General features: G+C 46.4%; 3 protein-coding genes across 3 annotated transcripts in view; 2 read left to right on the forward strand and 1 right to left on the reverse strand.

The window, feature by feature from the left end:
• Nucleotides 1–682: 682 nt before the first annotated feature.
• clec14a (C-type lectin domain containing 14A) lies at nt 683–2,911 on the forward strand (the record flags this gene model as incomplete). The annotated part of the gene is made up of 2 exons (XM_084482163.1): nt 683–2,302; nt 2,334–2,911. One exon carries the CDS (start codon nt 683–685, stop codon nt 2,006–2,008), a length of 1,326 nt encoding a protein of 441 aa, XP_084338289.1. The 3' UTR covers nt 2,009–2,302; nt 2,334–2,911.
• A 3,055-nt stretch (nt 2,912–5,966) lies between these two features.
• On the forward strand, nt 5,967–9,199 carry foxa1 (forkhead box A1; the record flags this gene model as incomplete). Its single annotated transcript, XM_084482164.1, has 2 exons — nt 5,967–6,038; nt 8,033–9,199. 2 exons carry the CDS (start codon nt 5,967–5,969, stop codon nt 9,197–9,199), a joined length of 1,239 nt encoding a protein of 412 aa, XP_084338290.1.
• Nucleotides 9,200–11,609: 2,410 nt separating this feature from the next.
• mipol1 (mirror-image polydactyly 1) overlaps nt 11,610–14,017 on the reverse strand; it is a gene marked incomplete at its 3' end in the record, with an annotated part of 15,741 nt that continues 13,333 nt past the window's right edge. Inside the window, exon 10 of the mRNA XM_084482165.1 lies at nt 11,610–11,675. Within this exon, the coding sequence (XP_084338291.1) occupies nt 11,610–11,675 (66 nt within the window). The remainder of the gene's footprint in view (nt 11,676–14,017) is intronic.

A 14,017-nucleotide genomic window follows, 5' to 3' on the forward strand; every position in this document is an offset into this window, starting at 1 on the left:
TCTGAAGCTAATGGTTAGCTGCTAACTGTTCTTTAGTTGATGCTCTGAAGCTAATCGTTAGCTGCCAACCTCATGACCACGAGGTCAACAGTAAGCATCCATATTCTCGGTAGGAAATTACCGAGATACAATGATTTCTCATATCCATGACAACAGTACCACCCTCCTCACATCCTTTCATTCTTTAGTCACTTCCTCCAGGAAGTGCTCGGCATCTGAAAACACACACACACACACACACACACACACACCAGAAACTTTGTTTCTAGATTTGTGTGTGCAGATGAATCACTATACATTCAGTATTATGTGGATTGTATATTTAGTATAGTATATTACATACATAATCGTATAATCGTTTTTTATGGTATAGCTAGTAACAATGAATCTCATCAGCAATTTACTTAATCCTTGTCAATGTGTGTGAGAGAGAAAGAGATGAGTGTGTGTGTGTATGTGTGTGTGTGTGTGTAAAAATCTATTCTCTAGAAGCAGAACTCAACAATCATCCTCAGCTGTTATTGTTGGAGTTTGAAGCCGAGGAATTCCCTTGCGGACAGGAAGCTGAGACAATCGCTTAAGACCAGACTTCCTGTCCTGCAGGGGGAAAGGGGAGGAGCCACTGGTGAGTGTGTGTGTGTGTTGGTTGGACGGTCCGAGCCGACGGGCAGAGCAGAGAGAGATGGAGCGTGGTCCGGTGTGGAGGGTCCTGCTGGCGCTCTCGTTGCTGGGCATGACTTCTGGAGGGCCCGGGGGGTCCGGGGGGTCCGGGGGGCCCGTGGTGGTGTACGAGATCCACAGGGAGGAGGTGAGCTTCGACAAGGCCATGGAGGGCTGCTCTGGGGGGGGCAGCCTGGCCGAGCTCCCCACCGCGCTGGAGGTGTCCGAGGTGCTGCGGCGCCTGGAGGCCGGGCTGCAGGGGTCCGCGGAGCCCGCGGAGCCCCAGGCCTTCTGGGTGGGCCTGAGGAAGATCAAGAGCGAGTGCGTGGTCCCCCACCTCCCGCTGCGGGGCTTCAGGTGGCTGTCGGACGGCGGGGAGCGCTGGGCGGGGCCGGGGCGCTGGTGGGAGGAGCCGGCGGAGACGTGCACGGCGCGCTGCGCGGCGCTGAAGGCCCAGGCCGACGGGTCGGGCCTGGGCCGCTGGGGGCTGCTGTCCCGGCCCTGCAGGGAGGGCCTGGCCTTCATCTGCAAGCGGACGCGCGGACACGCGGACCCCCCGCTGACCAGCCCCGCCCTCCTCGGAGCGGAGACGGAGCCCCCGACCACCCTGGTCGTCACCGCAACCGCAACCGCCGCCGCCGCCTCCACCCTCGCCGCCCCCACCACCACCACCACCACCACCACCCTCGCCGCCCCCACCACCACCATCCTCGACCCTACACCTGGACCTGGACCAGGACTTGGACCAGGAGCAAAGGACACAAAACCAGAACCTAAACCGAAGCCTGAAGCTGAACCAGGACCACAACCAGGAGCAGAACAAGACCCAGAACCGACGTCTAAACCGAGGCCCGATCCGGGACCCGAACCCGCCAAGGTGCCCGGTCCCGGGGTCACCAGGCGCTGCCACAACCCCACCATCTCCGGGGCCCGCTGGCTCCTGAAGCACCCCGAGGACCCGGCGGTGCTGACGGTGGAGTGCTGGTCCGGGGCCCAGCCCCAGATCCACTGCTCCCGCGGACGGTGGCAGCACCTCGGCTCGCCTCTGGACCCGGCCGCCCTTTGTTCTGCGAGCAGCAGGACCACCGTCCCTCCTCCTCCCTCTCCCAGCGGGGCCGGCCAGGTGGAGGTGGAGGAGGGGGCCTGGGCGGGGCTCATGGTCCCGGTGCTGGTGGCTGTGGCCGTGCTGGTGGTGCTGGTGGTGCTGGTGGTGGTGGTGTGGTGCTGCCTGGTCCGGCGGTCCAAGGACCGCGCGGTCCGGAAGGCCGAGAAGATGGCGATGGAGAACAAGGAGGCGGGCGGCAAGGATTCCATGGAGACGAGCAACGAGAAGGAGAGACGGCGATAGCTGTTGGGTTCCGGCGCTCCCTTGCCTGACCTGTGAACGAGCTGGTGGTTAGTTCCAGGGCTGGGTCAGGGTACACAGCCTGGTTGGATTGGTCGGGTTAGGTTATGTAAGGCAAGGATAGGTTGGGTTAGGGTTAACTTGGTTCAGGGTCAGCTGAGATGATATTTTAAAGTTGGGCTAGGTTCATTTTGGTTATGGTAAGATTATGTTAGGTTAGTTTGGCTTAGGGTAAGGTTATGTAAGGTTAGTTTGGGTTAGGGTAAGGTAATGTTATGTTAGTTTGGTTAGGGTAAGGTAATGTTATGTTATATTTGGTTAGGGTAAGGTTATGTAAGGTTAGTTTGGGTTAGGGTAAGGTAATGTTATGTTAGTTTGGTTAGGGTATGGTTATGCTATGTTAGTTTGGGTTAGGGTAAGGTAATGTTATGTTAGTTTGGTTAGGGTAAGGTTATGCTATGTTAGTTTGGGTTAGGGTAAGGTAATGTTATGTTAGTTTGGTTAGGGTAAGGTTATGTTATGTTAGTTTGGGTTAGGGTAAGGTAATGTTATGTTAGTTTGGTTAGGGTAAGGTTATGTAAGGTTAGTTTGGCTTAGGGTGAAGTTGGGCGGTTGTTGGTAGATATTAGGGCTGGGTTATTGTGGTGCTTGTTGGGGTAAGCTTGTATATAATCTCATGTGGATTGGGTTGGTCAGTATATTTCTCTATAAATGCAAATCTTTTTTTATTAAATAGAGTTAGGGTTATTTAAGTGGTTCACTTCTTATATGATCAATGTTCTGTAAAAAAAAACATCTTAGGTGTATTGTATTTAAAATGTAAAACCACTTTTTTGTAAGTCAATACAACGTTTACAGCCATCTTGTCTACTGTCAAATAAATTAAAATAAAATGTAAAACTCTGAGCTATATGTGGTGCTGTTGAATATACTGTGTGTGTGTGTGCGTGTGCGTGTGTGTGCGTGTGCGTGTGTGTGTGTGTGCGTGTTTGTGCGTGTGTGTTTGTGTATGTGTGTATGTGTGTGTGTGTGTGTGTGTGTGTGTGTGTTTTTGTGTTTTTGTGTGTGAGTGTGCGTATTTGTGAGTGTGTGTGTGTGTGTGTGTGTGTGTGTGTATTCCACCACTAATTACACCAGCATCAGATACCAAACAGGCAGGCAGACAGACAGACGGCCATGTTGGGCAGACAGGAAGTAGTGATTGTTTATAAGCTTCTCTTCCTGTCCTCTGGAGGAAGCTGCTTGGCCCATTCGGTTTACTCTGATATCCTGTCATTTGGCAGAGCCTTTGATCTACAGGAACTATGAACAAGCATACAAACAAGACAATAAGCAGAGCTATGAATGCTAAAGTGTGTTTACGCTACAGTAGAGCTACAAACGCTAAAGTGTATTAACGCTACAGTAGAGCTACAAACGCTAAAGTGTATTAACGCTACAGTAGAGCTACAAACGCTAAAGTGTGTTTACGCTACAATAGAGCTATGAACGCTAAAGTGTATTAACGCTACAGTAGAGCTACAAACGCTAAAGTGTATTAACGCTACAGTAGAGCTACAAACGCTAAAGTGTGTTTACGCTACAATAGAGCTATGAACGCTAAAGTGTATTAACGCTACAGTAGAGCTACAAACACTAAAGTGTATTAACGCTACAGTAGAGCTACAAACGCTAAAGTGTGTTTACACTACAGTAGAGCTACAAACACTAAAGTGTGTTTACGCTACAGTAGAGCTACAAACGCTAAAGTGTGTTTACGCTACAGTAGAGCTACAAACACTAAAGTGTATTAATGCTACAGTAGAGCTAAGAACACAGAGGTGTGTTTATGTTAGGAACCTATCAGTGTTTTGTCAATGGTATCATGCTTATATGGTATACTATAGTATTGAATACTTCTGATCAGTGTAGTATTAATACTAGTACCAGAAGTACCTGATACTATAGTGTTGTTGTACTTAGGGGTAGGTACTACTACTGTACTATATTACATCTGATGCTAGTATAGTGTAGTGAGGATGTGTAGCCTGCAGGGGGCCCCATGGAGAAAAGGCCCAACGCGGACAAAACACACACACACACACACACACACACACACACACACACACACACACACACACACACACACACGCTCACACACACACCCTTTTAAGATAAATAAACCAAATTATGTGTTTTATGCTTTTTATTATTATTTATAATGATATAATAATATCATTAAAAATAATAATATATTAACTATCTTCTTCAATATTTTATGTTTTTTACATGCATTTGTTTACTGTGACATGAGTATTATTACGAATTATTATTATTATTATTATTATTATTATTATTATTATTATATGATTAGAATTAATGTTAATATTATCAATCGATTTAGTCTCATTATTGTTTGTATTATTAAGAGCATTATAATATCATTATTATTATCATTAATATTGCATTTATCATGAACAAGTCCTAGCCTACTGTACAAGAAGAAGCCTGTATATAGAACCTAATATAGTCAACGAGTAGGCCTTCCGATCCACCTCAATATCACACATAGCTGATATACCAATCATATAATCGATCACTTAGCTCATTAAGCTTTTGGCCAATTAGAGGTTTAAAATAAACATATTATTAACGGGTTAAATCATCCTTTTATTATACGATTCAAACCTTTAATATCTTAACATTAAGGTTTTAAATTGTTAAAGGTTTAAATAAATAAGCATGTTATACCTGTTATGTTATTAGGCTACAAGTTTAAATCAACATTCTATTAAAGGTTTGAATCAACATGTTAGAACCACTATGTTATTAAATGTTGAATCAACATTTTATACTTATTATGTTAATAGATGTTTAAATCGACTTGTTATGTTATGTTATTAAAGCTTTGAATTCAACGGGAAACGCACTTTAAAAGGTAGCCTAATTAAACTATAGATGTCAGTCTCTAAAATTATAAAGTCTAAAGTTTCAACGGAACCTCTTCCGTTCTGTTCTGAATTCAAGCGGAACCCAACTGATCGCGTTTGCATAATTCGTTCAGCTCTGCTTTAACTCAGTGTTTACGTGGGACAAAGTAAAACAATCCCTTTCAAACAATAAAACGTAGAGTCCCAAGGATAAGTTAAGGACAGAGAGCGTCCTTAAGGTGATGTGCTGAATAAATGACATTTCATCATTTCGTTGATAGAGAACACCTCACGTGTTCTTCGTGGTCTTCAGACTGCAGCTCTTGCTCCCAAAGACCCGCAGAGGCCCAGAGAAATCGATTTATGAATCCATAAATCCATCAATCATATGGAGGTGAGCAGCTCACAGACCGAGGGCTGCTGGACCGGAGGGCCGGTGATGGGGACAGAGGGAGGGAGAGAGGGGGAGAGAGGGGGAGAGAGGGGGACCGGAGGGCCGGTGAGGGGGAGAGAGGGAGGGAGAGAGGGGGAGAGAGGGGGACCGGAGGGCCGGTGAGGGGGAGAGAGGGAGGGAGAGAGGGTGAGAGAGGGGTAGAGAGGGGGACCGGAGGGCCGGTGAGGGGGAGAGAGGGAGGGAGTGGGGGGGGGGGGGGGAGAGAGAGGGGGACCGGAGGGGGCTGAGACGTGTTCGGCGATATGTTTTTACGGAGTCCCGGTCCCGCGCTGCCGCTCCGCGTCCTGGGCCCTGATTGGCCAGGGGGAGCGCTAGTAAAGTTAGCCGGGCTGTGATTGGCCGGGGGGAAGCGGTAGGAGAGATAGCCGGGCTGTGATTGGCCGGGGGGAAGCGGTAGGAGAGATAGCCGGGCTGTGATTGGCCGGGGGGAAGCGGTAGGAGAGATAGCCGGGCTGTGATTGGCCGGGGGGGAGCGGTAGGAGAGATAGCCGGGCTGTGATTGGCCGGGGGGAGCGGAGAGAGAAGCGGGGCTGGGCCGGGGGGGGGGGGGCGGGGGGGGCCGGGGTCTGCCGAGTCCTCGCCGGGGCTCAGCGCCACTATGCGGGCTGCCGTGAAGATGGAAGGCCATGAGACTCCGGACTGGAACAACTACTACAGCGAGGCACCAGAGGTGGGACCTTTAATCCGTTTCTAATGATGATCCGTGTTGAGAATTAGGACGAAATGTTTTTTTCCGGTTCCACGTGAACTCGTTGGGGACCTTTGAGGAGACAGCGGAGCCGAGACACCTGTTAGGACGGAGTCTCCGGAGGAGAGACAGGCGGAGAGACAGGGAGAGAGACTGAGGGGAGAGAGAGACCACAGACCGGGAGAGAGAGAGAGAGAGAGAGAGAGAGAGAGAGAGAGAGAGAGAGAGAGAGAGAGAGAGAGAGAGAGAGAGAGAGAGAGACAGGGAGAGAGACAGGGAGAGAGACCGCTCAGGAGGATTTAGCTTCACAGGAGCGATCTTAACAGATTCCGGCTGAAGATTTGGTGAACTGGTTGAAATAGTTCTCCTTTCTTTTCATCAGTGTGTAAAGTGTGAAGCGTTAGCCTACCTTATAGATTATTATAATCATTCATGAGTAGTGAAGCTTTACTTTATAGATTATTATAATCATTCATGAGGAGTGTAAAGCGTTACGTTATAGATTATTAGGCTACAATCATTCATGAGGAGTGCAAAGCGTTACTTTATAGATTATTACAATCATTCATGAGTAGTGTAAAGCCTTATAGATTATAGTCATTCATGTGATATCCTGAAGAAGCTGGGATGATGCATAGGACCGGAGAGGAGAGGAGAGGAGAGGAGAGGAGAGGAGAGGAGGATTATATAGAGGACCACTTTATGTGAAGGCCTGTCAAAGAGTTTAGTGTAAAATAATACTGCACTAGAACATCGTTTTTGACCGGAGTGCAAACGAGCGTTTAGTTCTGTATAACGTGAGAATTAATAAGCCTATAATAAATTATAGGCTAATTAGTCAATATCTGTATTAGCCTATAAATAGCATTAGAAAATAGCATTAGAAAATAGCATCAGTACAATAAACATAAGATGTAAATATAAAACATTGTAGTGTAATCAGGAGTATAATCAATAGTGTAGGCATATAAGTAGCCTATAATATGAGATTAAATAAATTGTAGGCCTGAGTATAATAGAGTAATATATAGCATAATATAAAATAATAAATATAATTTATTGTTATTATTATTATTATTTATTCAGGCCTATTATAGCATCACAATGAAGGATAAATATTATAACGTAATATGTATCCTGTGAGCATTATAGTATTAGTATAAAAAATATTAGTGTAATAAGATTAATTAGTAGTAGGCTATTAGTACAATAAATAGTTAAAGCATAATTCATAGTGTGAGTATAATACTGTTAGTATTATAGGTACTATTTATTAGGTATTAGTACTATAATAAGTTGTATTATTAGTAGTACTATTTATTATGATAATAAATAATGTGATAGTATTTGAAGCCTATTATCAGTAGTCTTTAAAAGTAGAAGTATCATTTAATAGGATATTAAGTACTATTTAATAGGTCAATATGTACTATATAATAGGACAATAAGTACTATTTAATAGGATAATAAATAATATAATAGTATTATTAGCCTAAAATAATTTGTGTTTATGGGTATAATAGGATGTGTTGAGTAAAATCAGTATTAATGAGTATAACAGGTATTATTAATGAGTATTATAAATAGTATTTAGGAGAAAAGTAACAGTATTTATGATTGTAATGCATTATAGTTTTACTCATTATAAGAGTGTAACGTATTAGTAGGCCTATAACTATAATTAAGTTGGATTTATAATAAGTAGGCCTATTAATGAGTATAACTATAATTAAGTCGTATTTATAATAAGTAGTAATGAGTCAATGAGTATATAGGCTATAATTAAGTCGTATTCGTAATAAATATTAATGAGTATAACTAGGCCTCTAATTAAGTCGTATTTATAATAAGTACAATGAGTGTAATGTATTAATGAGTATAAGCATTAATGGGTGTAAAGTATATATAATAATGAGTGCTACTACAACAAAGTATTTATAATCAGTAGTATTAATGAGTATACACTCGGTCCGCAGGTGTACTCGCCCATGACGTCAGGCGGCATGATGAACGGCTACATGGGCTCAATGACCGCGGGCTCCTTCAACATGTCCTACTCCAACACGGGCCTCAGCCCGGGCCACAACCCCAACAACCCCAACCCCGGGCCGGGCCCCATGGCCCCGGGCCCCGGGGGCATGGGCGCGACGCTCAGCCCGACCAACATGAGCTCCATGGCGGCGGCGGCCGCCCAGCAGGCGTCCATGAGCGCGCTGACGCACTACGGCGGCCTGAGTCCCACCATGTCGTCCACCGTGTCCTACGGCGGCCAGGGCGGCCCGCTGAGCCGCGGCGGGGGCAACAAGGCGTTCCGGCGGAGCTACCCGCACGCCAAGCCGCCCTACTCCTACATCTCCCTCATCACCATGGCGATCCAGCAGGCGCCCAGCAAGATGCTGACCCTGAGCGAGATCTACCAGTGGATCATGGACCTGTTCCCCTACTACCGCCACAACCAGCAGCGCTGGCAGAACTCCATCCGGCACTCGCTCTCCTTCAACGACTGCTTCGTGAAGGTGTCGCGGTCGCCGGACAAGCCGGGCAAGGGCTCCTACTGGGCGCTGCACCCGGACTCGGGGAACATGTTCGAGAACGGCTGCTACCTGCGCCGGCAGAAGCGCTTCAAGTGCGACAAAAAGTTGTCGACCAAAGGCGAAGGGAAGAAGGAGGCGGGCGGCGGCGCCTCCTCCTCCCCCGCGGCCGCCGAGGGGTCCCTGCACCGGATCAAAGTGGACCCTATGGACCCCAGCCCCCCCGGCCAGGACCACCGGGCCAGCCGAGCGGCCCCTGGCGACCTCAAGGTCGCCGGATCACAGATCCACCACCACTCGGCGGGGGTCACGGCCCTCTCTCTGCCGCCGCCGCCGCTGCCGCACGCGATGGCGCAGGACTTCCAGCATCTGAAGGGCGACCCCCACTACCCCTTCAACCACCCCTTCTCCATCCACAACCTCATGGCCTCCCCGGAGCAGCAGCACAAGCTGGACTTGAAGGCCTACGAGCTGCAGGCGCTGCAGCAGTACTCGTACGGCTCGGGCGGGTCCGCGGGGCTGTCGCTCGGCGGACGCGCGCCGGCGGCGGACGCGTTAGAGGCCAGCTACTACCAGGGCGTGTACTCCAGACCGGTGCTGAACGCGTCGTAGGGCGCGCGGAGAAGGAGCTGCGCGGGGAGGGGGGGGGACGGGGGGGACGGGGACGGGGGGGGGACGCGGGGGATCGTTGCATGGACCCGGGATTTATACCGCACCCTGTGTTGAAAATGTTGTTCATGTTTTATCTAAAGTCCACTTCAGAAGGTCCCGAGTCGTGGTCCTCCTCCTCCAGACCCTCAGAGACCCGATCTGCTCTCCGCAAGCGCCTCGTTTGGATTTTGAAATGTGTCCAAGCTTACAACAAAAAAAAAATCCCCCCGAAGAAGCGTTTTAAATGTGTTCGAACACATTTAAAACTCCGTCAAGACGTTTAAGTTCAAACGTATTTAAATTCCTGAAATATTTAAAACACCGTCCGCACCAAGAAGCGCTTAAAATGTGTTTAAAGAGATCGAAACCATTCCGTTCAGAAGTGATCTTTGCTGTGGATTCACTTTGTTGCTTTGGAAGACTTTGCATGTTCTTAACTTATTATTGCTCCTTTTAAATAAAAAGTGATTGTTGTATAATGTATAAAACTGCTTATTTACACGATAATTACATTACTATATGACTTCCTCAACTTGAACTTAAAGCCTATATAGCTCCTATTTTAGGCCGTTGTTGTTTTTGCTATTTTCTTTCTTTTTATTTAAATATTGTTTTAAATGATTTGCGGGACGGACGTAACAATAGAAAATGTTAATCGGTGTTTTGCGGTTCTTTAATGTCTTCATCCCCCGGGGCTGCGCGGCGGCCACAGCCAAACCCAACAGAAACACGGAATCAGGGAATCCCCGATATCACACAGCCCTAATCTAAAGTATAAAGGGTTCATAATACTACACACGGCCCTAATCTAATGTAGAAAGGCTTTATACTACGACACACAGCCCTAATCTAAAGTATAAAGGGTTCACAATACTACACACAGCCCTATAATCTAAAGTAGAAAGCTTCATAAGGAGAACCACAGGCGTCTCTTTGTGTCGCGTCGCCCTACACGGAGCCGGCTGAACCGGAACACGTCCACTTTGATCCGGTATTTACACGGCATTTGGCCGAGGAACCGTGAAATGGGTTTAATTACCTTAATTGGCCGGAGGTTCTGATTGGCTCCCACGGTGCAAAGGCACGGCGCGAGCGGAGAGCGCGTGGATATCCGGGCGGATTGAAGCGGTGAGCTCGCGACTCATCAATTAGTCGGTTTAATTCAATCATCCGTACCTCAAGGGTTTGCATTATTTATGGTTTTGGTGAGGTAATAATTGTTTAAGTGTTGTAGTGACTCTAATCGAGGCTGTAAAGCGTCCATTTAGCTTTTATATGATGAGGTATTTATTACTGGCGCTATGTTAACCACGGCTTTACTCACACGATCTCCACCATCCCTTGTATTTCCAATCATTTCCATATTTTACTTTAATTTATAATTCACTTTATTAAATGGCCTCATGTCAAATAGAAAACCCTATATAGCGTGCATTAGAAAATTGAAATTAATATAGAAATCAGTGCTGTGAATTAAATGAACGATTCTTTTAATTTGTCGGCAGTGAGGCTTAGTGGATCCTATATTTCATAAAGAGATCAGATCTCATATCACGCCCCTCAGCTCTTTATTGATATGTTAGCGCGAGTGACCCCTCTACTGCGAGGGGCCCCTCTAGTCCTGGGGACCCCTCTACTGACCCCTCTGGTCCTGGGGACCCCTCTACTGACCCCTCTAGTCCTGGGGACCCCTCTACTGACCCCTCTGGTCCTGGGGACCCCTCTACTGACCCCTCTAGTCCTGGGGACCCCTCTAGTGACCACTCTAGTCCTGGGGACCCCTCTACTGACCCCTCTAGTCCTGGGGACCCCTCTACTGACCCCTCTAGTCCTGGGGACCCCTCTAGTGACCACTCTAGTCCTGGGGACCCCTCTAGTGACCACTCTAGTCCTGGGGACCCCTCTACTGACCCCTCTGGTCCTGGGGACCCCTCTAGTGACCACTCTAGTGACTCCTCTGCTCCGGGTGACCCCTCTAGTGACCCCTCTGGTCCTGGGGACCCCTCTAGTGACCCCTCTAGTGACCCCTAGTGACCACTCTGCTCCGGGGGACCCCTCTAGTGACCCCTCTAGTGCGAAGTGACCGACAGGACAGACACCACAGACAGGTCACCACATGTCGCCACAGACAGGTCACCACAAACAGGTCACCACAAACAGGTCACCACAAACAGGTCACCACAGACAGGTCACCACAGTAACGTCACCACAGACAGGTCACCACAAACAGGTCACCACAGTAACGTCACCACAGACAGGTCACCACAAACAGGTCGCCACAGTAACGTCACCACAGACAGGTCACCACAGACAGGTCAACACAAACAGGTCACCACAAACAGGTCACCACAGACAGGTCAACACAGACAGGTCACCACAGACAGGTCACCACAGACAGGCTGTTGGTGGAGATGACGACCAACGGAAATTGAGCGATCTGGCAGAAAGCAGCAGGCGTTTTATGAAATGTTCTTCACTCGAAATTATGAATAAAGAAAACCAGTAGGCCCTAATATAATCTACTACCATTAGTAGGATAATGTAGAGCCTATAATCAAGTCTTATTTTAAATCTTTAAAACCTATCTAACCTACCCATCTACTGTAGGCCCTAAAATACAGTCCTATATCATCTACTGTAGGCCCTAAAATACAGTCCTATATCATCTACTGTATAAGGCCTAAAATACAGTCCTATATCATCTATAGGCCTATAATTCAGTGCAATTTTATCTAGTAGGCCGATAATACAGTCAAACATAATCTACGGTATATGCTAATACAACAGTCATAAAATTTATTTAGTTATAAAATTTACTGTAGGTCCTATAAAACAGACCTGTATTATTTACTGTAAAACTTTAATACTGTCATATATAAATAATAATATATATAATATATATAATCTACTGGAGGGATATAATAATTATATTTCATCTACTGTAGTCCCTAAAATACAGTCCTATATTATCTACTGTATACAGTCCTACAATTACTCCCCATCATAATGTGTGTAACCTGTAGGCCTTGTACAGCCTATCACAGTATATACTGTAGGCCCTACAGTCATATAGTACCTACTGTAGGCCTATAATACAGTCATATAGTACCTACTGTAGGCCTATAATACAGTCATATAGTACCTACTGTAGGCCTATAATACAGTCATATAGTACCTACTGTAGGCCTATAATACAGTCATATAGTACCTACTGTAGACCTATAATACAGTCATATAGTACCTACTGTAGGCCTATAATACAGTCATATAGTACCTACTGTAGGCCTATAATACAGTCATATAGTACCTACTGTAGGCCTATAATACAGTCATATAGTACCTACTGTAGGCCTATAATACAGTCATATAGTACCTACTGTAGGCCTATAATACAGTCATATAGTACCTACTGTAGGCCTATAATACATCCCTTAACCTGTAGCCCTAATAAAGCCCTACCTACTGGCCATATAATAAAGCCCAATAATATTTATTTATTTATTTGTTTATTTGACAGGGACAATGCACAGTTCATTAACAGCGCCAGAGTTAGCCATAAGCTCGTTTACATCTGTAGTCGCCGGGCAGGAGACAGAGGATAGCATCTCTGTCAAAAGGGAAACCTGACACTGAAGTATAAAAACAATAACACACGGTTTTAAAGCAGTAAAACACAACAACAACAACAACAACAACACAATACAAACAATAAAATCACAACATTTAGGACACCACAACAACAAGGACATCAGCACAACATGAGGACACGAAGACAACATGATATCACAACATTAAGACAACAGTCCATGCATGATGGGTACATGCTTGGGTTGATTTCAGCCATGAATAAAGCCCTACTGCCCTATAATAAAGCCCTACTGCCCTATAATAAAGCCCTACTGCCCTATAATAAAGCCCTACTGCCCTATAATAAAGCCCTACTGGCCTATAATAAAGCCCTACTGGCCCTATAATAAAGCCCTACTGCCCTATAATAAAGCCCTACTGCCCTATAATAAAGCCCTACTGGCCCTATAATAAAGCCCTACTGCCCTATAATAAAGCCCTACTGCCCTATAATAAAGCCCTACTGGCCTATAATAAAGCCCTACTGGCCCTATAATAAAGCCCTACTGCCCTATAATAAAGCCCTACTGCCCTATAATAAAGCCCTACTGCCCTATAATAAAGCCCTACTGTCCTATAATAAAGCCCTACCTACTGTCCCTATAATAAAGCCCTACTGCCCTATAATAAAGCCCTACTGCCCTATAATAAAGCCCTACTGCCCTATAATAAAGCCCTACTGCCCTATAATAAAGCCCTACCTACTGTCCCTATAATAAAGCCCTACTGGCCCTATAGTCCAGACCAGTCCTACTCAGTAATGAGTGTAGTACTGACCCTAGACCAGTCCTATAGTACTGACCCCAGACCAGTCCTATAGTACTGACCCAGACCAGTCCTATAGTACTGACCCCAGACCAGTCCTACTCAGTAATGAGTGTAGTACTGACCCCAGACCAGTCCTACTCAGTAATGAGTGTAGTAGTGATTAGGACCAGTCCTACTCAGTAATGAGTGTAGGTAATGAGTGTAGTAGTGATTAGGACCAGTCCTACTCAGTAATGAGTGTAGGTAATGAGTGTAGGTAATGAGTGTAGTACTGATTAAGACCAGTACTACTCAGTAATGCAGTAGTGCAGGTAGTGACGGGCCCGGGCCGATACCCGGTAATGTGGGACATATGTTCCCAGCGGGCCCCTGCCTCGCGGTGCC

This window comes from Micromesistius poutassou, assembly GCF_964030765.1.
Source record: "Micromesistius poutassou genome assembly, chromosome: 17".
NCBI lineage: Eukaryota > Metazoa > Chordata > Actinopteri > Gadiformes > Gadidae > Micromesistius > Micromesistius poutassou.